This window comes from Ascaphus truei, chromosome 5 (genome assembly GCF_040206685.1).
Source record: "Ascaphus truei isolate aAscTru1 chromosome 5, aAscTru1.hap1, whole genome shotgun sequence".
NCBI lineage: Eukaryota > Metazoa > Chordata > Amphibia > Anura > Ascaphidae > Ascaphus > Ascaphus truei.
Window position 1 is genome coordinate 192,029,951 of NC_134487.1, and position 25,791 is coordinate 192,055,741.

At 48.5% G+C, this 25,791-nt stretch overlaps 1 protein-coding gene across 2 annotated transcripts in view; it reads left to right on the top strand.

Moving 5' to 3' along the window:
- The window catches only part of IKBKB (inhibitor of nuclear factor kappa B kinase subunit beta), an 89,144-nt gene extending 85,963 nt beyond the window's left edge, over positions 1 to 3,181 (top strand). The window contains exons 21-22 of one of the 2 annotated variants that reach the window (XR_012801793.1): positions 1,676 to 1,766; positions 2,519 to 2,566. Coding sequence is in view for 1 of the 2 variants with exons in the window: in XM_075601539.1 (XP_075457654.1) it covers positions 1,676 to 1,766; positions 2,519 to 2,587 (160 nt within the window). In the remaining variant the exon portion in view is untranslated. Of the gene's footprint in view, positions 1 to 1,675; positions 1,767 to 2,518 lie in introns of both variants that reach the window. The other variant, XM_075601539.1, reaches the window with a different exon arrangement.
- Positions 3,182 to 25,791: the final 22,610 nt, after the last annotated feature.

Sequence of the window (25,791 nt, forward strand, 5' to 3'; positions counted from 1 at the left end):
CAAATTCGCTTACACACAATGATACACAAAATACAGACAAAAAGACACACTTTGGGACTGGGGTCAAAAACTAGACTTTCCTAGGTGCAGGGAACTCTATAGAAGAATTTTACCCTGACCGGGACTTAGCCCGGAATCTCCTGGTACCAAAATCGTCGAAGTTCCACACGCCACTGGTACGTTCTCTTCTGAGAACTTGGTCCCTCCTGACTGCAAGTTACTCCAAATCCTCTGGAACTCAAATCGGCAAGAATTCACAGCCGTGTCCACTACGTTCGATTTTGAGAACTTGGCCGCAGAAAGCTGGACTTGGCCTCTCGCAGGCAGGCTTTTCTGGTTTGAAATTGAAGTCGGTTGCTCTGCTATTCGCGCAAGCGCAACTTTGAAAAGCCCTCCTGCGCTCTTACTACCGGAGAACTACAATCTGATTGGCTCACAGATTCTTATAGTATTCTGAGTTTCATTCACAAAACTCAGTAACCAATCAACGTGTGGGAAAATTCCCAAGCAACCAATCAGAGCCAAGCCAGGTCAGCGGGAAATCTAAAATAGCTAAGTGACATGTGCAAGTTTGCCACCTCTCTCCCTGGCTATCTTAATGCCACCTGCTGGGACAGGCTCCACCATGTCTGGCAGAGCAAGTGGCAGCCAGGACGATTGCCACTGATCTCCGGACCTGGTACTCCGCCTTTCCCCGCTGACCAAATGCTATTCACACCTCTGGCATTCTCTGACTGCTTTGAACTCCGATGTCCAGCAGACTCACTGGTGCCTATGGGTTAGCTCGGGCAGCCTGTTTGGACATCGGTTCCGAATGTAACAAGCATATTACATTACATTATTAAAATATATTTTAATATGCTAAGGTATATGTTTAACATACTTCTGAGTCTCTGGGTACAGGGGACAGAATAAGAAAGATGTTGTACTTTTATACCTAGCTGCCTTATTCCCCATACACTATCTTTTGGACTCAGTCTTGACTCTCAGAGCCCCCCTTCAACCTTATATACGGTTGGTGGCACCCACAAACCCTACACTGGTTCTGGGTCACCTTGGCACTAGCTGGGGTACCCCCATTAACCTAGGGATTCCCTCAGCTACAGAGATGCCTATTCATCCCTATTCATCATTCTCCTCTCTGGGTTGTGCTGAAGCAGGGTACCCTAGTTATGAGTCGCGCTTGCGTTTTCAAGGGGAGATATTGCCTGGACAATGTGCCTACATGTATCCGAGAATCAGGCATGATTCTCGGGTACATTTATAGGTGAACCGACCAGTCCGGACCCCAACCTCCTAAGCACATAATGTTAACGGATCCTCCGCAAAACCACCCCTTGAAACTCATACTCTAGCAATCCCTGCTCGCTGCCATGCCCGGATAGGGAAAAAAACCAAAAATACTTTTATTACAGACAGTATATAGAAACAGTACAATGTTACTGGGCCCAAGAGCTAACTCTCTTGAACCCTTATACACGGATCAGAGGTAACAAAACGGTCTTAGCCTTTATGTGAGAGCCTGGTTACCCCCTACCATCACAGTGATGGAAGGCTAGAAATGCAGCGATGGGGGAGAGAGACAAAGGGAGTGGAAGGGAGAATGGAATGAGTGAGAGTGAATGGAAGTGGAGAGACACAATATTCCTCTTATAATGAAGGGTCTCTCTCACAGTGAGGATATTCTGTCCGAGTCCCGGAGTCTATGTGGGCAGCTGGAGTCTGCAATGAAGAACTCGCTGAGAGGACAGGACATCAGTCTTATGGTAACTGCCACCCGGACCCCCATTTCCTGTCCCCCCGATACCCCCACTCGCAGCCACTCAAGCACCACTTTTTCTCGTCATCCTCCTGTCCCGCTCTTCCTCTCCCTCCATGCGTGATGCCCCTAATAAGAAGATTGTGCCATTGGCCCTATTAATTCCTTGTTATCCAATAAGAAGGAGGCACCACTGGCCCTTTTAACTTGTAGAAATCCTGGGTGTAAGAAGCTCTTATTGGATGAGAGGGGGACCTCTGACTATTAATGTACAGGAATTATGTACAATACAAGTCTTATCACATAGAAGGGAGGCAAAACTGATCCTATAAACTTATAGGAATCCTGTACATAAGATACCTTCTTATCCCATAAGGGGAAGGTGTCACTGACCCGATTATTTTAATAGGCACTCTGTGTATCATAAGAGGGAGTGGCCACGGATCATATTAACTTATAGGATTCCCATGCGTGAGACTCCCACTAATGAGATAAGAGGAATTTGCTACTGATGCTGTACATTTCTTATCAGTCTGAATAAGGGCAATAGCGATGTTTGACATTAAAATGTGAACTGACTTACCCCCTGTCCATGTGAATTGTGAACGAATGGAACATTCTGGGCACCGACGGGGCGGGCACAGTATCTATGTCAACAGTCTGAGCTTCATTTTTATTTTTTAAAGTCCTGTGAGTGGTTGGGAGCCTATAAGATTCAGCGTTCTGATTGGCCTGTTATTTCTGTCTATACCCCCGCAGGCCTTGGATTGGTCATGGCTTCCGATGCAGGAGGAGGAGTCAGAAGGGTGGCAGATCACAGCCACATGATGCCGTGTGTCTGCAACGACGGAGGGAGAAAATATGGAGCCTGTGTCTTTAAATCCTTAGTCCCATTGAGTATTGGCGATTTAGATTTGCAATAAAGATAAGCACTTTACAGTAGCCATATAAAACCCACTTCTCTACCATCTGAAATGTCTGCTTCGTAGTATGAGATATTTTAATAGGTTTTTTTAAATTTCAGCCCTAGAAGCCGAAACCCCAACAGCAAACCCCATAGAATACAAAGATCACACGCTACTCCTTATTAGGGGCTTGTTAAGGGATCAGCCATAAATGAAATGCTGCGGGGATCCTAAAGCTGGATTGAGCTCTAGAGTGTTGATAAGGAAGTTCAATACAGCAGCCATAATTGAGTCCCCATAAAAACGATTTGCTGTGGATATTTGTCTGTGGCTGGAAAACCACTGGAGGGTTTAACCGTGATGTTTGGGATTATGAGGAAAATGGGAAAGTAAAGGGGATTTCTAGAGAATATTTTTTTTTGAATTGTGTGAATCCGACTGGTGTTCAACAAAATGTTCTTACCATGAATATCTATTTTCTTCCTTGCATGTCAATAATAAAAAGATTTTATAATGATTTGTTTCTGAATAACGAGATTTTAGCATGACAAATTTTTCTTAAATTCCCCTCTAGGTCTTTATCATTTACATTCCAAAAATACATATTTTGTGTCAATATACTTTTTTTTTTAAGTGAAACTTCTTTAGTGGCACCTAGTTATGATGGGACAAAACTGGAGAGATGGGAGACGAAATGTGAAACGGAAGTGACGTCACTGCTCCCCCCCCCCCCGCTCCCCCCACATGACTGCTGTAACATGCGGCGGCATTAGCCGCCAGCGCCGCTCCTAACAGCCGCCGCTCCCCTCACACTCGGCGCCGCTCCTAACGGCTGCCGCTCCCCCCACACGCCGCTCCCCTCACACTCGCCGCCGCTCCTAACGGCCGCCATTCCCCCCACACTACTGCACAGACATGGGCGATTGATGCGCATGCGCAGATGTGACCGCCGGGTCCCTCAGGCCAGGAAGCTATCTGTGCGAGCATGCACACAATCGGCCGATGATGCGAGGCAGCGCATGCGCAGAGTCGCCCGCCCCTCATAGCAGCGTCGGAGGCTGAAGAGGAAGCAGCGCCGAGAGCGGAGATTCAGCCGTCCCGATCGAACGATGACAGCACAAGGGTGCTGGGGGCAGGACAAGGGTGCTGGGGGGAGGACAAGGGTGCTGGGGGGAGGACAAGGGTGCTGGGGGAGGACAAGGGTGCTGGGGGGAGGATAAGGGTGCTGGGTGGAGGACAAGGGTGCTGGGGAGAGGACAAGGGTGCTGGGGGCCGGACAAGGGTGCTGGGGACCGGACAAGGGTGCTGGGGGGAGTCAGGAGAGAGGGGGCAGGACAAAGACAGAGAGACATACACATCAGACACAGATACACTGACTGACACATACACACTGACTGACACACACACACACACACTGACTGACACACACACACACACACACTGACTGACACACACACTGACACGCACGCACACACTGACACATGCGCACGCACACTGACACACGCACGCACGCACACACTCTGACACACACACTGACTGACACACACACCCCATTGATGCGCCGAACACCCCCCACCCATGTTAGCTCCCCCACCCGCTCAACATCCATGATGTTGCCACTGCACTGCTGCCAATAAACATGACCCCAATCAAATTTACTCATGCTCTAAGCAGTAACAATATTATTGTTACTTTATAGGTTGCTGACAACACACAAAGAAGTTTCACTTACTATGCGCGTGCACAGCACACACAGCTTTTTTTTTTATCCTCTGTTTTTTTATCAACTTTCCAATGTACATGTCATTATTAATGTGATTTATTCAACCCTTAAATTTACAATCCCACTCAAAACCATTGTGCACAATTAGTCATAAAATTACCATCAGTATCAAAATCTACTGATTTTTAAACAATTGTAGTTTAAGCATCAGCAACTGTAGCAGTAATCTCTAGCTGCTAAATCCTTTCCCAGAATCCTTTGCCTATCTTGCCGTCTATTGGTGCTCTGTGACAAACGCCCCTCTTTTGTAGTGCTGACGTCTGCCTGGGTTCTTCCCGACACAGTCTTCTAGGGTTAATTATACAACAAACAGGATCATGCAAAGTATTATGCTGCTTAACTCAGGCTTCTGCCTGCTTTATTTTCATCCAAGTAAGGTACTGCAGCTTTAACATGTGTAGGTTAGAGGTACTCAGATACTTTCATTCAGCAGTTCACTCATTTCATTGTTACAGTATTTCCCCCACTGTTATTTCAAGTAAAAAGAAACCAAATTATATAAACAAAATCCTATCCCTTTCAGGGATCTAACTACACATCAAAATCAGTCTCTCTAACAGCTGCTGGCCAACTAAACTGGTTCCCCAGCTTAAAACAATGCTCTCTCATTTAGGGTCACTTAGATACAGCACAGTCTTTTAGCAACAGCAGTAAACATTTGTTTTTGTCTTATCTGTTCGTGGCGGGAACTCGGTCCCGTGTCCAGGCAAATCCTCTGGTACTGTAATACTTGGAGGGGCCGTCAACCCCGATACTGGATGCAGGGGAGCAGCGATACCCCCAGCCTCCAGGCTCCAAGGAGAGAGAGTGAAATGCAAAACCTCTCTGCTCTAAATACCTGTGCATGTGATTAGAAGAGCAGGTGAGGGAGAACTAGAGCCATTGTAATCTGTGGTCTGGATTTTCCATCCAGCTGCCTGAGGTAATGGGAAGCTGTGGAACGGATCATTTGTAACTATTCCTGCACTTTCTGCTCTAAAATGGGGCAGAAAGCTGCCTAACATCTTTGGACTATGTCACATATCCCCCTCCCCAGCTCACACCTACTGGGGTGAGCGGCCATGGACCTCACTGGGGTGAGCGTCCTACCTGAAATACTTGAGCTAACTCCTCAGTACAACATTAAGTATTCACATGACACGAATATGAACTTTTTCCACGGCAATTATGGACAATAGGTTTCGTCATAAGAGACTATACTTGGCAAACATATTTTTTTTGTTGCTCTCTATTAGGGAACTATTTTGAAAAATAAATGTCTAGCACACATTCTTGCAACCCAGGATCTGCTAAATATATTCACAAAACCAGACAATTTCTATTACCTCCCTGGGTTTTTCTACTCTAGAATATGAACCTCATAAATTTACCAACCGAAAAGGGCATTTTTTTTTTTTTTTTTTTTTTTCCATATTGTAAGCAACCAATATTTTTTTTTTTTTTCCTTATACTACAGCCTTGTAATCTTAAGGGCCATCAACCCTGTATATTAATTTGTAGTTTAGCTACATTTTCAACACAGAGAACCAATATAACATTGTAATATTGACAAAATGCTTATTTGCAAAGTTAAGTGTCCGTGACATAGTCCACACGTGTAATAAAAAAAATTAATCGGTCAGTTCCCCCAAACATTTTTTTTTTTTTTTTTTTTTTTTGACTTCCAGTCTATTGCATCCTTTGACTTTATTTCATAGCCCGCTGCAACCTGCAAATGACTGGACTGTTTCTTTAGCTTCTGATGAGACCCTTGGACCGGATTCTCCTTGGCTCCACAGTGTGGTCCAGATTGGTGAGATATGGAACTATTCAGGCGCCGTGTTAACCTTCGTTGTTTTTTCTTTTCAATCTTTGATTTCCCTTTTGTGGCCATTACCAGGCCTTTGGGTTTTGGAGACCTAGTTGCCTCTGTACAAACGTAGTCCATATTAACCACGTCATCAGGATCTGTCAACAAGTTTGTGTTTTCAGGAACTGCTACCCACTTGGCTAAAACATCTTCTGTGGTGTCCTGGGTGTGTCCACTGGTTTGATAATCTTCTGGACAACGTAAATGAAATGGAGGATCTGGATTTTTGAATCCCAGATCAGGGAGAATATTCTCAGGAGGGTGCCTATCTGTTTCTGGAATAACAGCAGCACAATCAAAGTCAATTCTTTCTCCTTCCTCTTTGTCATCAGTGAGGGCATTGAGTTTACGTTCCCTGGTCTCCTTTTGTGACCGTGTCTCTTTTAGCCTTGGAATCTCTTTCTCCAACTTCATCTTTATAGCAAATCGTAATATTGCAACAGCATTGAAGATACACGTATAGGAACGTACAGCTTGCTTGGTTAGGAGGTAGGATTGATAGCCCGACTGAACCACTTTAGCCGCTTCTCCCATGTCCGTCATCTGTTTCAGAGCGAGGTTTAACTCTGTTTCATTTTCTCTATTCTTGACCTGCAGCTGCAGGTGCTCCTTCTGGGTCTTGTCCAGCTCCAGCTGCAGCCGGGCCCCCTCATTTGCCGTGTGGTCCAGCTGCTTGTAGATATCGGCCATCTCGCTTTCATAGCGCAATGTCAGGCAGACCACCTGACGGACGGAGATCTCCTCTCTCTTGGCGCACTGTATCTCGCGCTCAGCCATCTGCTTCTGCAGCTCTTCAACCTGATCGTGCCAGACCTCCCTCAGGGTCTTCACCTCTATCTGGTGCTTGCTCTGGGTTTGCATCAGCGCCTCCATTTTTTGGAGCTCTGCAGTTTGTGTCGCCTGGATCGCCGCTGATTCTGTATTCTGCAGTGCTTCCTGCATTTCTAACTTTTCCTGGATCAATTGCTTCTCCACTTTTTCTGCTTGGTGAAGCTTCTCATCACCTTCACTGATCTGGTCAGTCAAGTCTGAATTTTTCTGTGTCAGACTTACATTCTCTCTTTTTACAGTCTCTAAATTACTCAGGGCATTCTCATAGGTTTCTTTCAATATTCCCAGCTCTGTGTTCAGACCGTGGCCCTCCAGGAGTGAGTTTTGCACCTCTGTGCTGAGCGTGTGAACCTCTTGTAGAGCCTTCCCGTATTTCTGTTTTAGGATAGCAATCAATTTGTCAGACTTCATCTGTTTTTCATCCATGGTGACAATTACGGTGTTGGCCTTTTCCAGACTGGTCGTCACCTCTTCCAGCTCACTCCGTAAGAGAGACTCTGTTTTCTTCAAAGCCTCGTGCTCTTGTAAAGCTGGAAGTATACACCTCTGTAACTCGGCGTTCGCTTCTCGCACCTTATTGTTAGATTCTTGCTCCTTCTTCCAACATTCTCGCTCCTTCACCAAATCCTGCCACAGGACTTCATAATTATGGCGGGCAGCTTGGAGTGCAGAAACCAAAGCCTCTTTATCCTGGTTCAAGGATTCAGCTTCCCTTTGCTCCTCCTTTTCCTTTGCCACTGTTCCCGTGACAATTCTGCCGATCACTCCGGTCTGCAGCACATCTCGGCGCCTTTCTGACGCATGTCCTGACAGCGCAGGTTCAAGTGGCTCGGTCACTTCCCCTGTGACTTGAGGGACAGTTTTCTTTTTCTTCTTCTTTCTTTTTGCTTTATTAGCTCCAGAGATATCAGTGGTACTGGGCACACGCTCACTGGTATCAGCTTCCACATCTTGCTTGCACTCACAGGGCATTGCTTGCTTTTGCAGCTGTTTGTCTTTGAAAATTTTGGGGCACACATCTTCCATGTGACCTACTTTATGACAGGCCCAGCATACTAAATTCATCTGTGGGTACGGCTCTCCTCCAGGGGCCACATACGAGTCGTCATCATCATCATCATCGTATGGCCTGAAGGGACACTGTTTTTCATGATTATGTACATTACAAAACAAACATTTCACGTCGGCCATTTTAGAAACCCGGCAGGAACAATTTGCTAGCTGCAATTTCACTCACTTCAGCAACTTGCATACAGCACTTGCTAGCTGCAAATTCACTCACTTCAGCAAAATGCATTAGCTTTACAAACAGCACTTGCTAGATGCAATTTTTTTTTTTTTTTTTTTCTTCAGCAAAACATTTTGGTTTTTTGTTTGGGTTCAGGGTGCTATTGCATCCACACTTCGCACATTCTCTGTGTATGCTAGAAGCACAACTGATATACACAGTGGGACAGACTTCACTCATAGCATCTGTACTTTAGTTCAGCTCGGCGGCCATTTTAAACCCCCGCATTTATTTGCAAACCCACAGACTTTTTAGTGTCGACCCGCATTCTCCACCATATGTGACAAACGCCCCTCTTTTGTAGTGCTGACGTCTGCCTGGGTTCTTCCCGACACAGTCTTCTAGGGTTAATTATACAACAAACAGGATCATGCAAAGTATTATGCTGCTTAACTCAGGCTTCTGCCTGCTTTATTTTCATCCAAGTAAGGTACTGCAGCTTTAACATGTGTAGGTTAGAGGTACTCAGATACTTTCATTCAGCAGTTCACTCATTTCATTGTTACAGTATTTCCCCCACTGTTATTTCAAGTAAAAAGAAACCAAATTATATAAACAAAATCCTATCCCTTTCAGGGATCTAACTACACATCAAAATCAGTCTCTCTAACAGCTGCTGGCCAACTAAACTGGTTCCCCAGCTTAAAACAATGCTCTCTCATTTAGGGTCACTTAGATACAGCACAGTCTTTTAGCAACAGCAGTAAACATTTGTTTTTGTCTTATCTGTTCGTGGCGGGAACTCGGTCCCGTGTCCAGGCAAATCCTCTGGTACTGTAATACTTGGAGGGGCCGTCAACCCCGATACTGGATGCAGGGGAGCAGCGATACCCCCAGCCTCCAGGCTCCAAGGAGAGAGAGTGAAATGCAAAACCTCTCTGCTCTAAATACCTGTGCATGTGATTAGAAGAGCAGGTGAGGGAGAACTAGAGCCATTGTAATCTGTGGTCTGGATTTTCCATCCAGCTGCCTGAGGTAATGGGAAGCTGTGGAACGGATCATTTGTAACTATTCCTGCACTTTCTGCTCTAAAATGGGGCAGAAAGCTGCCTAACATCTTTGGACTATGTCACAGCTCTCTTAATGCTTCTATCTGCCATGTTGGTTTATCCCACCAGCAGAAATACTTGATATTTGACTTCTGCGTGTCGCAGAAAAATTAATGTATTTTCCCTTGATAGAAAGACAGAAGTGTATTTTAATGATCAGTATTGGTTTATGATGAAATTGCAATAAGTTTTGATTGGAAATTAGGGGCATTGCTGAAGGGCGACACAGACTTTGTAAGGGGAGAATCCGTAAACATGACTGTCGTTGGTTCACTTTTGCACTTCACTTTGTGGAGGAGAAAGGTACTTCAGTCAGAGTGCCAATATAACCCAAACTGATGGTCACCCAGGCACATCTATTATGTTGGGGGGGAAACCTTTAACCCCTTCAGTGCCAGAGGGACCAGCAACACATTGCAGAGTAATCTAAATAACAGTATATTTCACTGCATAGAGTGATCCGCTCTGCCTCAGTATTGTGGGACCGGTGCTAGAGAGGGGATGTACAGTAGATATTACCAATCAGTGGCGGATGTCCCATTAGGCCCTAGCCTAGGGCGGCAAAAGTACTTTTGCCGCGCTATCGGGCCTGATGGGAAGTCACTTAGTTGTTGCAGCCGCCTCCTTACCTGCCACCCTCCTCCTCCTGAACCGCAGCATCAAATGACGCCACAGACTTCACACAGACTGGTTGCCATGGCAATGCGACGCCGCAGCATCAAACAACGTCGTGACTTCGCGTTACCACGGCAACGCCATGTGACGTCACGGTGCCGTCCGCAGCGTCATTTGACCCTGTGGTTCAGGAGGAGGAGTGGGGTGGCAGCAAGGAGGCGGCAACAGCTAAGCACATTGGGGCAGCGGATTTTCAAATCCACCGCTGTTATCAATACTAAAGAAGAGAAAAGTTCCCTCCTGAAATCTGCAATATCTTATATCAAATATATAATACGCAACTTTTAAAGTTAATCGTAGATTAATTGAAACATCATAATATTTACAGACACAAAGAAAGTTATGGTGAGTAAAAAAGTGCCAAAAATCCTCCACCGTATACTGTACAGTAAATAAAAAAGCTACTTGTGAGCACATTTCTTCACAAGTCCAGGGGAGCATGGAAGATTATCAACATGAAATGAGAAGAAATAATATCTAAGTGCAGGTGTCTTGTGCAACTTGGGAATTATGAAGATCTTGGTTCTTGTATGATGCCTACTCACAGTGCAGTAGGTGTAAGATTAGCAACTCCAAAACTGTGGCAAATTATCTTGGTTATTTTCAGAAGAGATGTACCCCAATATGAGAAGAGAGAGAGAGTACCATTGCGTAAGTCAGTGTGTAGGTTGAGAAGATCCTTCATGACCTTGCTCTCTAAGTCCCTTCCCTGTTTGGAGTGCTTCCCATTCGGCAGTAATGTATGAAATACTTCTCCCACAGTACTGTGGCGACTGAGAGCTTTCTGATCTTTTGTCGGGAACACTTGAGAGTAGTACATTCCTGATTCCTCTTGAATCGAGCTCTATGCACAAGAAGTCCATGCAGACTAGATCCATGGGGCCAGAGTTTTTCCGATGGCCTATTGGGGCTGCCCGGGTGGGCAGTGTCTTTCGCTGGATGCACCTTAGGCCTTTCCGGCAATGCCGTTGTACGACTCCTGCATCTTGGGCCAGAAGAATCGATCCCTCACTAACCCGAAGGTCTTATCCACCCCCAGGTATCCATAGTTGTGATGCAGGGAGTGCAATACATGGTACTGCAGGCTTCAGGGCAGAACCAGTTGTCTCCTGTTAGGGTGCTTGTGGTAGGGGACAATCCGGTAGAGGAGGCCACGCTCTATTTGGAATTTGTCCCATTCTTGCATGATGACCGCGACGGTACCAGCAGGGACACGTTTCACAATAAAGGGATTATCCAGGTGAATGGCTTTGCATAAAGTGTTGGCCACGGGATCACGCATCTAGGCTTGTACTAACTCCTTCCACTCTAGGATGGTGTCCTGGGTGATGGCCATGCCGTCGGGATGACAGTAGGCAGCGGGGAGCGCCTTTGGGTGAGATCCCAGTGAATCGGACACTCTCAACTCAGAGAACGCGACTTTATCCTCCACTATTGCAGCAGTGGAGCACATTGCTCGCATCCCAGGTCCCGGGATTTCTTCCCACAGATCGTCGTCTGGTGTTGTACTCAGTCCAGGTCACCTGGAGAGAGCATCGGCTCCAATGTTTAGAGGCCCCAGTTTATATTTCAAGGTGAACTGATAATTGGAGAGAGCCGCGAGCCATCTGTGACCAGTGGCATCCAATTTGGCGGACGTAAGGATATATGTCAGAGGGTTGTTGTCCATTCGGACTTCGAAAGAAACACTGTACAGATAATTGTGGAGTTTCTCCACTACTGCCCACTTGAGGGCGAGGAACTCAAGTTTATGAACCGGATAGTCCTGTTCACTTGGAGTTAGACTTCGGCTCACTTACGCCACTGGGCGAAGGCCAGCAGGATACTTCTGGTGTAGTACAGCTCCCAGCCCGTTGAAACTGGCATCCACATGCAGGATGTGTGGTTTCTCCAGATCGGCGTAAGCCAGGACTGGGGCTTCCGTGAGGATTCTCGAGTCCTGTAAATGCCTTTTTGCAGGCAGATGTCCACTTGTCTTCGAAGGGTGCTCGTGAAGAGGCGGCCTTCTGACAAGGTTCCTATGGGTAGATCTTTAGTAGGTTGTTGAGGACCTTGGCTTTACTAGACTATACCTCTATGAAGTGGCGGTAGTATCCACAGAACCCCAGGAAGGATCGGAACTCCATCACGTTGTCTGATCTCGGCCAGTTCACATGGCTTTGACCAACTTCAGGCCTTCCTTGCCCAGTCTATCCAACACCTTCAGGAAGCATTCCTCACGTCCTTCGAGAGTTCTTCCGAACACGATGATGTCATCGAGGTAGACTAGGCACTCCCAAGGATTCATATCCTCAATGGCCTTCTCCATCAACCACTGGAAAGTCGCCGGGGCACCGCAAATGCCTTGGGGCATTCGGGTAAACTGATAGAAGCCGAGGGGACAGAAAAACACCATCTTCTCCTGGTCTTCGGAGCTCATGGGTACCTGGTAGTACCCAGATCTCAGGTCCAGCACGCTGAACCACTGGCTCCCTGTCAACACGTTGAGGATCTCTTCTATTCACGGCAGAGTGTACTGGCCGGGTACGGTATGCCTGTTCAGGGTCCGATAGTCTACGCACAGGTGGACTGACCCATTTTTCTTGCGTACCACCACAATCGGAGAGGCATAGAGGCTACTGGATTCGGTCACGATGCCCGCTGTCTCCATCTCCTTCAGGATGTCCCTCATATCCTCCACATCTCTGGGAGCGATACATTTTGAACGCTTTCAGAATGGCATGGTATCATTCAGATGGATCGTGTGCGGGGTGTTCTTGCTGTAGCCTACGTCAATCTCTCTAGTGGAGAACACCTCCCGGCGTTCCACCAGCTTGGCACTTAGCCATCTCTTCCAGTCTTCTGACAGGGTTAATTCCCCAAAATCAAACTGCAACATGGCAGGCTCATCTCACATGGTAGCAGTGTTTACACGCACCATTGTTTCTATGGTAGTGACCGGGTATATTCGACCCAGTCTCTGACCGACGTCGAATGGTACAGTATGAGGGGAGATGTTTTGGATCGTCACCGTAATTCTCTTTAGAATGGAGGATCTCCACTCCCGTATCTCTGGGACCTTCTTGTACCCTCTCTTGAGGTCTTCCGCGGTTGTGGTCTCTAGAGAAAAATACCGATCTGCTTTGTCATGTCCTAGATAGTTGATTACTGCTGCCATGTGCCTCATTCCCCCTGGTGGAATCTCGACCAACCCCGCCTCGTGATTGAAGATTTCACCATACTCCTCTTGTGCCGTGACCCTATAGCACGCGCCGGATTCTTTCTCCATTTCCCTCCATATTCACCTTCACTGACGCACGCAAGAGAAGCGGAGGAAAGAAGAGTGCAGGACCCAGGTCGGAGAGCTGACAGAGGTAAGGGATTTCCCTTTGAGCCCCGATTTTGCTTAGTGGTCTGCATTTGCCCTTCATACTCTGCTCTCACATCGGCTCACACTGACACCTACGGGTGCTGAGACTGTTTACCAGAGCGCAGGACAGATTTTGTCTCAGCTGGTCATAGAAGGGCAGGTAGATAATGGTCACCAGTGACCCGGTATCCAGCAAAGCCGAGGAATATATGCCTTCCATGAGAACTCTTACAATGGCGGCCGGCCCCACTCTACTGTAAGGGTCCTGTTGGGGTCTTCGGACATCAGGGTTGGCATTGAGGTCAGGGTTAGGAGCTGAGCTCGTAGGCACCCTGGGGGCAGAAGAGGCGCCACTAGAGTAGAGGTGTCTTTGGCACTTTCTGCCTCTTTAGGCTTTGGTGCCGTTGCCTCTTTGGCCTCTTGCTTGCGAGATTCTTTGTGCTTCTAGGGAGGTGCAGATGAGTGTAGGCTTCATGCCCTTTCACCATGCCTAGAGGTCTTCGAGAGTAGGAGGATCCCCTTGCAGTAAGGAGCACCGAATCATTACAATGATGTGATGGGTGGGTATAGCCCCCCGCACAAACTGTTTCCGGCGGTACTCATTTACTTCTGTGTCTTTAATGATTTTATGAGAGCGTAGGTTCCACAAAACCAGCTGGATCCGCTGAATAAATTCAGACGGTAGTACTTGGAACAGAGCTCACTTTCGTCTTCTTCTAAGCCATAGGTCCACATCAGTGAAGCCACCAGCATTTGTGCCGTGACATCTGCATTTTGGTCCCGGTACATTCTCACCATGGTAGAGGCGGGGGTCTTAGACACTCCATTATCCACTGTCTTTTTACAGTGTCTGGACAGGATCATTCTTCTAGGACCTGTAAGGTGTAGATATCATGGGAGACCAGTACTTTTACACCGGGCACTACCTTCCCCTTCTGAGTCCTGGCTCCAACTGCTTCCTGCAGAGCAATACAGAAGATGGCCGCCGTTACTAGGATCCAGTGCACATGTGCATCTTCCCCCAAATGGCCGCTGCACCTGGAAACATTGTGGCAACATGGCGGCCCCCGCTAGTCAGGTGTGCTGCGAAGCCTCCAGAACACCGGAGCTCCCTCTCCCCACTGCCAACACGAAGCCGCAATCTCCCTGCACTCCACCGGCAGCCACAGTAGCCTCCCCCTTCCCCGTGCCCGCATCGGAGGTAAGGGGGGGGGGACAGGGGGACACAGCTACATTGGCAATGCATTTCTTTAAGGTAAAAAAGGTGTATTACAGGCGCCAAAATTATAACGGATATATCACACCAAATGCAGGGCCAAGGTAAGGCTCAGGATAGATGAGTTGTACTTGAAAGAGAAGAAGACAAAAATACAAAACATAGCGTAATACTGTAGATATATAGGACAAACAACATACAAGACTAAAAACTAGCAGCTGAGATCAAGGTGAAAATTATTAAAAAAACATTTAATGAAACATGTAATTATACTATGACAATGGACATATTTTTCCTATGTCCATTGTCATAGTATAATTACATGTTTCCTTAAATGTTTTTTTAATAATTTTCACCTTGATCTCAGCTGCTAGTTTTTAGTCTTGTATGTTGTTTGTCCTATATATCTACAGTATTACGCTATGTTTTGTATTTTTGTCTTCTTCTCTTTCAAGTACAACTCATCTATCCTGAGCCTTACCTTGGCCCTGCATTTGGTGTGATATATCCTTTATCATTTTGGCGCCTGTAATACACCTTTTTTACCTTGTATCTCATTCTGACCAGGGGGTCAGTTTTAGTATTTAGGCAGCCCCTGCAAAGAGTCCAATCTACTTTGCAAGGTTTTACTCTGTATTTACTTAGTGTGTACTTACTATCTAGTTAGCGCTCACCTGCTCTGTGTTTCCAATGCATTTCTTTAACCCAAACTGTGCTGAAAAAGCTGTTTAATACAGCAGCCATAAGCTTACAGGGATCCATGTTAATATGGATAAGAAGCAAAAAGTGACACACTGAGGTGTCATTTGCATGTAATTTAACAAAATCCCTGCCTGCAGTGGAAGCAATGTATGCTAACAAATACTGGGAAAATGCTGGTTTGTGGACTTGTCTAAGACGTGAATGTGTTCACATGTAGTATTTTTATTTGCCATCTTTTCAAAATGAGCACCAACCTAAACAATATTTACAAAAGTCACAAGTCACAGAGGTGATCATTATTGGTGGAAGTATTTTATGTTCTTATATTGTTTTGCACTATAAGGTATATCTCCTCATTCACAGAAATCACCTTCCTTTCAAAGAGCATTATTGTTTCCAAAAAAATTAAAATAATATCAGACATTGCTCATTGCAACAGAATTGTAGCTATTGGTCCACTTTATTATTGATACACTTACAATAACTCTACAAAGATAAAGGAAATTTGGTCCAACAGCAACCATTGCAACAACTATTCAGATTGCTAGGGTTCAAGATATACTGAAGAAATGGAAGGGGCTCTTATATCTACATATATTTATATTCATTTCCCCTCATAGGCAACAGTAGGTCTCTAAAAGATAATTATTTCTATGGTTTGAGTATACATTCAGGGTTGAACATTTTATAAATATGTTGTGTTTCTTTTATGCTATTATTAATGTTAAAAGGTAAGTATTATATATTTTATATGGAACATGTATGTATACGCATCACAGTAGTAATACAAGTGACATAATATTATAAGACATTGTAGCGCACTTTCCCCCACCCCCTGGGAGATATGGCGGCTACGGTGTGTGTCGTGCGTTACCTGTGGCTCACAGGAGGCCTGAACCTCCGCTGCTTGGAGCCTGGGGTGCACCTGATCCGATGGGTGACAGCGGATCCTAACTATGTGGGACAGCCCCGTGCAGGACCATATAGTATATGAACAATACATATTGATATAGTAAAACAATAGCAATTTACTGTATGCATAAAAACAATCAAAAACAATAATACCACTACCGCAACACTAGGCCTCGCAGGGCCCCAACCCCTCACCGTGCCTTCCCAACACCGTGTCCACACCCCTGTAGGGTTTACCACCAATTTACTGATGTGCCCCTGTGTGAGACAGCACTGCCCCACTAAATTGAAGAGGTGAAAGGGTTCACATTGTTGAGGAGGGTACCTGCCGGGTGGTCCCACACCCGGGTGTGCTGATGATGTTAGATGGGATCCACGGATCCAGAGTAGGTAACCACGAAGCCTCCTCCTCTACATTGGGTGGGTCCAGCGTGGATTGTCCCACCTTTAAGAGTCTCTGTGGTAGTAGGTGTCTGGTCCCAGACAACCTGAGGACAGGATACAGCCATGTCCTGTCTGTGTCCCTCACACTGGTACTACAGGGGCAGTGTCCCTATCTATGGGCCTGCCCCCTGAAGCAAACACAAGCTGAGGGGAGTAGGGGCCTAGCTGGGGCCTAATAGGGGTATCTGGCCTAGTGCAGGTGCCACAGACACCTGCACACATAACCTACCCCTTCCTTGTCCCAGCTCTGACTGTCATGGTCTCAGATTCGTGCCAAACCTAACCCCTAGCTGGTCGTGATCCTGGCAGCCCTAATGGCTGTTCGCGCCCATGTGATCGCAGCCCCTCGGGCTGCTGAGGGTTGTAGTTCCCCATACCGAGCCTAGTTCCCTACTGGCCATCTCGCGCACCTACACTGCGCATGCGCGGCATCTTGCACATGCGCAATCGCACCTAAGATGGCGGCGCACTGCAAGGGAAGCCACCGGTGCCACCGGCGACCGGGTCGCCCATTACACAACCCCCCTCAGTGCCGTCCACGGTTCTGTTAAATCACTCTGACAGAGCGTCTCCCTCGGGGTGGTACGAGGTTGTTCAGGACTTAGTGATATTGAGGCGCTTGAGTAACTCACAGATGAGTTTACTCTCAAAGTCCCGGCCTTGATCTGGCGGTTAGACCAGGCCATAATGGATGAAGTATCGCACCCACAGGATCTTCACCACCGTGATGGCCTTCTGGTCTTTGGTGGGGAAGGCTTGAACGTATCATGTATAATGGTCCGTGATGACCAACACGTTGCCGATGCCTCGGGCGTCGGGTTCAATGCACAGAAAATCCATGCACATCAAATCCATGGAGCCCGAACTCTTCAAGTGAGCCATTGGTGCGGTTCGAGTAGGGAAGGTCTAATGCTGGATGCACCGTGAGCATCGGCGACAATGTTGTTCTACTGCCTCTCTCAGGAGAACTGGTCGCGCAACAGTCCAAAGGTCTTTTCTATGCCGAGGTGGCCATGGTCACCGTGCAGAGCTTTCAGGACCATATGTTGTAGGTTCCTGGGCAGAACCAGTTGCTTTCTATTTGGGTTGCTGTGGTACTGTACCACCGGATAGAGGAGACTGTTATCGATCTCAAATGTATCTGCTTCTCGCATGAATATGGCGACCATGTCACTGGGAGCACGTTTCAGGATTTCAGGCTTGTTTTTCTGAATGGCCTGTCAGATAAGGCCGGCTACTGGATCCCGTAACTAATTATTGTAACATGTCCTTCCATCTAATGATCTTGTTGTGAGTGATATTCATCCCTTCGGGGTCACAGTAAGTGGCGGGAATGGCTTTGGAGTGGCATCCTAAGGAATCTGCAGCCCTCAACTTTGAGAAGGCCACTCTATCTTCTATGACAGCTGCCGTGTTGCACATAGCTCACATCCCTGGTCCAGGGATCTCCTCCCAGAGGTCATCATCGGGAGTGGTGCTCAGTCCAGATCTTCGGGATAGGGCATCCGCTCCAATATTCAGAGGCCCTGGTTTATATTTCAGGGTGAACTTGTAGTTCGATAGAGCTGCCAGCCATCGGTGGCCGGTAGCATCCAACTTGGCTGATGTTAATATGTATGTTAACGGATAGTTATCCGTCCTCACTTCGAAAGTGACGCCATAAAGGTAATCATGGAGTTTATCCATAACCCTTGCCAAAAGGCTGCGTCCAGGGCTACGTCGTTCCAGTCGGTTTCGGCAGCTATAGTTCTGAACTCGAGCGTATTTGGCGACTTAACAACTACGTTGGGAAACATGAAAAAGTGCAGAGGAAGCACATACCTTACGACGGGGTGTATCAAACACTTTCCGGAATTCCTGGGCAAAGACTCCAATATCCTGCGTGAGGTCGGTTCTTCTCTCCCAGATGGGAGATGCCCAGGGAAGAGCGTCATCTACAAGGAGAGAAAAAACATACGCCACCTTGGCGCGGGTGCCATAAAGCGTGAAGGATTCATTTCAAATTGTATAAAGCATTGATTAAAAAAACCTCGACATTCATGAGGGTCACCCTCATAACGATTGGGGGTAGGTAAACGAGGTTCAAGAGAAATAGGCAAAGATGGAGTAGTGGGGGGAGAGTGCGGTTCTTGCAACGCACGAGAAAGGATGCGAAAGTCCTCCTGAAGGGAGAGCAAGGCTTGCTTGCTACCCACAATTTTTTCCTCCAAGGTAGTCAGGTGTCTTGCATGTGTGCGCAGGACTCCTCCTACCTCAGCGGGGTCGAAGTTTGTGTGGCTCAGCATACTGTAACGCGTAGCTCACCACAAACGAAGCGCGACCATTGTGCAGAGGTAGGGAATTGGTTAACGCTGACCCACAGCCGCGCGGGCGCGCCTAGGTTGTAGAGTAGTCGTTCAAGCCAGGTCAGGGTTATATATTGGAGAATGGTTAAGGTACTTCCCAAGTTCAGGACTGGAGAGTTTCGGATCGTCGTAGTTCGTAGCCAGTTCAGGATTGGAGAGTATCGGATAGTCGGGGTACGTAGCCAGGTTCAGGATAGGAGAATGTTGGATCGTTGGAGTACATAGCCAAGGTCAGGATTGGAGACTGGAGAATCATCGTACAAGCCGGATCAGGAGTAGAGAGAAGCGGAATCCAAGGAGCTAGCAGGGTTCAGGCAACAAGAGGTTAAACAGGATACAAGGCAAGGCAGGATTCAGCAACAAGGATGTGGCAAGGTATGGCGTCACAATGACTATGCTCAGCAATGACTGACTGCAGACTGAGAGTGTATATAGGAGGAGCCTCCAATAGCCAGCCAGGGTGGAACCAGGAAGTGAGAGTTGATTGGCTGCTGGTGCACACAGGTGTGCCCTATAATGCAGACTAATCAGGATTGAGGGTGTAACTGCTCGCGCGCCGTGCTGCGCGCATCACGGAGTCCGGGGGCAGAGTTTAAAGCGCGCGTCACTCCCACGCCGATTCCTGATACCAGAGGGGGCGGGACCAGTCACGCGCCGACCCGCGTGCGTCACTGTCACGCTTGTGCTCTCCTCACAAGCGCAGGGAAAGGGAAGGACCCGGTAGCGAGGTGGGGAGACCGCAGGGGACATGAAGGGAGTGAGTTGCCGCGCAGCTGGGGATCGCCGCACGTAGTCACGTGACCGCGCCGCGCGCATGAGAATGCGCAACGCGTCCGGAGGTGCGGTGCCTGGCTCAGAGACACGAGTGATCCAACTGCACGCGTGCGTATGCTCTGACAGCAGAGCGGGAGTGCGCGCGCTCTGAGGCCCCAACGTGGGGGTTGCGGGAAGTCAATGCTTCAGCACAGGAGTCTGGAACGGGAACCAGAAACATGGAACAGGAACATGGGCATGGAAGGAGCCGGGGAGGTAGAGTCCAGAGCACAAGGTAACATCCACAAGGGAATAGCTACTTGGAGGACGTCCAGCCTCCTTAAAGGGATAGTGCCAGAAACAGCAAGGTGCAGCGAAACTAAACATAACATAAGGGTTCTTAGTCTAATCCAGCGTTTCCCAAACTTTTTTTTTCCGTGACCCGGTTATTTTTGAACTTCTCCTTCGTGACCCACTAAAAATTTTATCGCCTATAGGTAAAATAAAACCGTTATGAATGTCCATACAGATTTCATATATTCTCCCAATCCCCTCTATTCTCTCTCTCCCACCCCCCCCCCCCCCCACCCTCTCTCTGACCTGCACAGACGCACACAGTCACTGACCTACAGACACTCACACAGACAGACCAAACACACACAGCCACTGCTGGCCTGCACAGACACACACACAGCCACTGATACACATAGTGGCTGTGGCTGATACACACAGATCCATACACACACAGATCCATACACATACACAGATACATACATACATACATACATACATACATACATACATACATACATACATATATACACACACACACAAAGATACATACACCCACTCTCTCCCCCATACACACACACAGATACATACACACAAAGATACATACACCCACTCTCTCCCCCATACACACACACAGCCACTGATACACAAACACTCCCCTATATATACACACACACTATCTCTCCCCTATACAAACTCGCAGCCACTGATACACTCACCTATACACACACACTGATACACACTCTCTCTCTCCCCTACACACACACACACACTCTCTCCCCTATATATACACACGCACGCACCCACTGATACACACACACACACACACTCTCTCTCTCTCCCACACACACACACACACTCTCCCCTATATACACACACTCCCCTATACACACACACAGCCACTGATACACACACATTCCCCTATATACACACACACACACACACACACACAATTTATTACAGAGGCAGCGACGGATGTGAGTGACTGGAGAGGGGGGGGGGGTGGGGGAGAGAGGAAAGGCCAAGCAATCCGAGCAGGCGGCTCCACGCCTCCCTCTGCCCGCCAGCGACCGCGCAGCCACCACTGCCCACCCCCTGCGCCTATCTCCTGCACCAAGGGGACTGAGGGGAAGGGAGCGCCAGGAACGGAGGCACAGGTGCGCCCCCGCACCACTTCCTACCTCCTATCATGCCGGGCATGGTGTCCTGTGGGGGGACGGAGCATGTCATGGGCGGCAACATCATGATGCGGGGCTGCAGTTGGAGCCCGAGTCAGCGAATCACCGTTGACACCACAGCGATAGCAGCCTGCACCTCACCTCGGGACGCCGCAAGGAGGGAGGGGGGGACGCCGCAAGGAGGGAGGGGGGGACGCCGCAAGGAGGGAGGGGGGACGCCGCAAGGAGGGAGGGGGGGACGCCGCAAGGAGGGAGGGGGGGGACGCCACAAGGAGGGAGGGGGGGACGCCGCAAGGAGGGAGGGGGGGGGGGACGCCGCAAGGAGGGAGGGGGGGGACGCCACAAGGAGGGAGGGAGGGGACGCAGCAAGGAGGAAGGGGGGGTGACGTCGCAAGGAGGGAGGGGGGGGACGCCGCAAGGAGGGAGGGGGGGACGCCGCAAGGAGGGAGGGGGGGACGCCACAAGGAGGGAGGTGGGGGACGCCGCAAGGAGGGAGGTGGGGGACGCCGCAAGGAGGGAGGGGGGGACGCCGCAAGGAGGGAGGGGGGGGATGCCGCAAGGAGGGAGGGGGGGACGCCACAAGGAGGGAGGGGGGATGCCGCAAGGAGGGAGGGGGGGATGCCGCAAGGAGGGAGTGGGGGACGCCGCAAGGAGGGAGGGGGGGATGCCGCAAGGAGGGAGGGGGGGATGCCGCAAGGAGGGAGGGGGGGACGCCGTACGGCCAGTCTCGCTGCGACCCGGCAATTTTGCTTCCGTGACCCGGTGCCGGGTCGCGACCCACCATTTGGGAAACGCTGGTCTAATCCATTGGCCAAGGAATTATAAGCCTGCTACCACGTCAAGGTGAACCTACACTACCCGACGGTAAACTAACCTCAGTAGTATAAGAATGACTGTCCCAGACTTCCGGAATCCTAAAGGAGATGAGTAAAGGTCCCAAGGAGGTCCAGGCAGGATCAGCATGCAATGATGGTAGTACTTGCAGGAACCCAGATAGGTAGCCACTGAGTGCTATTTAAAGGAAGCAGCAGCTGTAAGCAATGAGAAAGTCAGAGAGAGGCTTACTTCCTGTCAGGAGGAGGAGGGCAGGATTTCCCAGCAAGCAAGATGGTGTCGTTTGCTTCAGAATCCTTAAAGACACCGTATCTTGACTCGCAGCTAGAGGGCGGCGATCAGAAGGAAACAGGTAAGGAAGGAACACGCCGCAGGGGGCTTGTTCCGCGCATCGTTACAGTCACGGAGGTCAGAGGGCGGGGCCTGACTAACGTGTCAGCAGGGAGGCTGGCCGAACGTCCACTTCGTGTGACAGTGATGGGGGCAGGGTCTGAATCCGAGGGCGGTTGTACAGAGTGTGCAAGGTCCGCGCGCTCGTACTTGGACCATGAGACTGCGCATGCTGGGTATCCGTCACGGAAGGCTTGTTGAGGTGAGGAGACGGTCTGCGACCACCAGGATGGTGAATCCTCACATTGAGTTAGACGGTCTAGTACTTTTAACAGCCGTTCTTCATGTTCCTCCAAGGTCTTACCAAAGACGATGATATCATCCAGATAGACCAAGCATTCCCGGGGTTCATGTCACCGATGGTCTTCTCCATAAGGCGCTGAAAGGTTGCGGGAGCTCCACAGATGCCTTGGGGCATGCGCTAAAATTGATAGAAGACCAGGGGACAGATGAAGGCAGTCTTCACCTGGTCTTCTGCACTCATCGGTACCTGGTAGTACCCGGACCGCAAGTCCAGGACACTGAACCACTGGCTCCCAGTTAGTGCGTTGAGAATCTCTTCCATGCGGGAAAGAGTGTACTGATCGGGGACGGTGCGATTTTTCAGTGTCTGGTAGTCGACACACAATCTGACCGAACCATTCTTCTTTCTCACCACCACGATGGGCGAGGCGTAGGTACTCCGGGATTCGGTCACAATCCCTGCAGTCTACATCTCTTGTAAGACGTCCATTACATCGTCCACATCCCGAGGAGCGATGCAACGAGAACATTTCACGGAAGGGGGTGGCGTCACTGAGCCGGATAGTGTGTTGGGCATTTCGGCTGCAGCCACGTCTATCTCACCTGGGGAGAATACAGCCCGACGTTCTTCCAATCTGCCCGGTAGTCGGTCTTTCCACTTGGCCGGCAGGGTTGAGTCTCCGAAGTTGAAAGGCAGCTCGGCTGGATGCTCTGACACTGCAGCGGTATAGTCTCCACGGGAGTGACAGGGTATATTCACCCCAATCTTCGCCCCTGATCAAAGGCCATGGGATGTGGGGAGATATTTTGGCCGAATACTTTAATTCTTCCAGGAATCTTGGAGTACCACTCCCGCACTTCCGACACCAGCTATTAGCCTTGCTGCTCATCTTCCACAGGCGTACTCTCCAGAGAAAAGAGGTGATCGTCCTCGTCTAGGACAGGGTAGCAGCACAATGCAGCCATGCTCTTTACTCCCCCTGGTGGGATCTCTGGTAACTGTGGTGATAGGGGGTTAATCAGGCCATTAATAAAGGTATTATACCCGGCTGATTAACCCTAAATCGCATTGGGAAGGCGTTAACTGTATGTGCACCACACTGATCTGTTTTCCCCTACACCATCTTTATTGTCCCCATTTTGCAGCTCAATCCCTAGCTGCAGTAATAGAACTGTATATGAACTGTGCCAATTGGTTTTGCGACACAAGGGGGAGCTGCGAGCGCTAAACCAAGCGCTGATTGAAGAAGCGTGGCTTTGTATGGGTGGCCGCTTTGAAACATTGGTATCGCTTTCTAAGCCCTAGACCTCGCAACCGCAAGGTTAATTGATTAAGTGGTTTGCGGTCTAGCTGAAGTGGTTTCTGTCAAAATGTATCCATTACCTTGTTAGCTTCTTAACTTGAAAGGGGGAAAGTATATTGGCGTAGGAAGTAGGTGAACCCGCAAAACCACATCATAGCCCGTTCAATTAAATAAGCTAACTCGCGATAGGCGTGAGCTAGCACTCTAATTTTTGGAGTTCAGCTAGGAATAAAGAACCCATACACACACATATAAAGTTTATAGTAGTGGCATAAGCAGAACATACTTTATTAATAATCTGTGTTATACTGTTGGTTTTAAATGTAGAGGCGGGAAGGTTTTTCTGTCAGCCCAGGAATAAATCCTTTAACATGCAAGTATGTTAAGGATGAATGAACTGAGGGATTTCTCAACTCCGTACTACAAAGACACCCTGCAGAGAGGGTGCCTCAATGTCTATGAAAAGTCCGGTGTTGAAAAGCCTCAGCAATCCTAGGTGTTAGGATGGCCGGGATATTGTAAGTGCCAGATACCGAAGTAAAGTATGGGTACTTCACACTTGGTGGCCAAACCCCAGACTTACTGTCCCCAGGTAAGGGGCTGACCCCGGTATGCTAAGGAGCTCAGGTTTGAAGTTGACACATGCTCCGTGCAAACCGGGAGGCAACTCCTGCCCTTTCTGCAAAGTACTGGCAAGTCGGGGATAGGTGGGAGAAATTATTCCCACGAGAGGATTGGGTGCATATGTTAGGTATAGGACACTTAACCTTATAAATATGCCTGCAGCCCAGTTCCAGTGAGATTCACCTGTTGTAAAAACGATTGAACCAAGTTCCAGCATCAGCAGTTCCGAAGTGTGAGGGGTTAATAATATCGTAACCAAGGATCATCCCCCTCTTCTGGAATTCGTTAGAGCTAAGGGTTCCCGAACGAACCCTGTAAGGACTGAACAAACTTTTACCTTTTGGCAGAAATATAGGGGTGGCAACTTGTGCCCCTAGCCAGGAACTGCTACACGGATCATTGTGCGCACCCACTTGCATGCGTGCAGGGGTGCCCAGAGACTTTGTTTCGTTCCAAGGACAATTGATTTCGTTCCCCCATCCCAGTAAGTGTTTTATTAAGTGTATATTGTGAAGATTTGTGTGTTTGTCTCAAAATAAATAAATTACAATTTATTTTACTCAACTTGTGTGCTCAGTGCAGAATCCCGGTATTAATTTGTGCATAAGTCTTGGTTTCCCGTGACAGTAACCCCACCTGTAGGTTGAAGAGATCTCCATGCTTGTCTTGTGCGGATATCTTACAACACTACAACACTCTTCCAGAAGGATGGGGTGGATGGTCAGACTATCCAAAGGCAGTTCGTCGGCTTCCTGCAGATAGGCCCTGATTATTGCCCACACTAGTTCGATGTTAGTTCCCAGTATGATCGGGGAACTGGGATGCTCTTGGGGTTTGGGGCATACAAGCTCCTCCACATCCATAGTGTGCGATTTGTTTGTGTTCAGCTGAAGTATCTCCAGCCAAACCTTCACTACTCCGTCGATGGGGTAGTCCTCTTTGCTAAGTGCCCTCAGTTTCATGTGCTCAACCGATTGCAAGGGTCGGTGTTGGAGATGTTAGTTATAGAACCCTCTGTACATGATGGTCACTTGTGACCCGGTGTCCAGCAACGCTGATGAATAGAC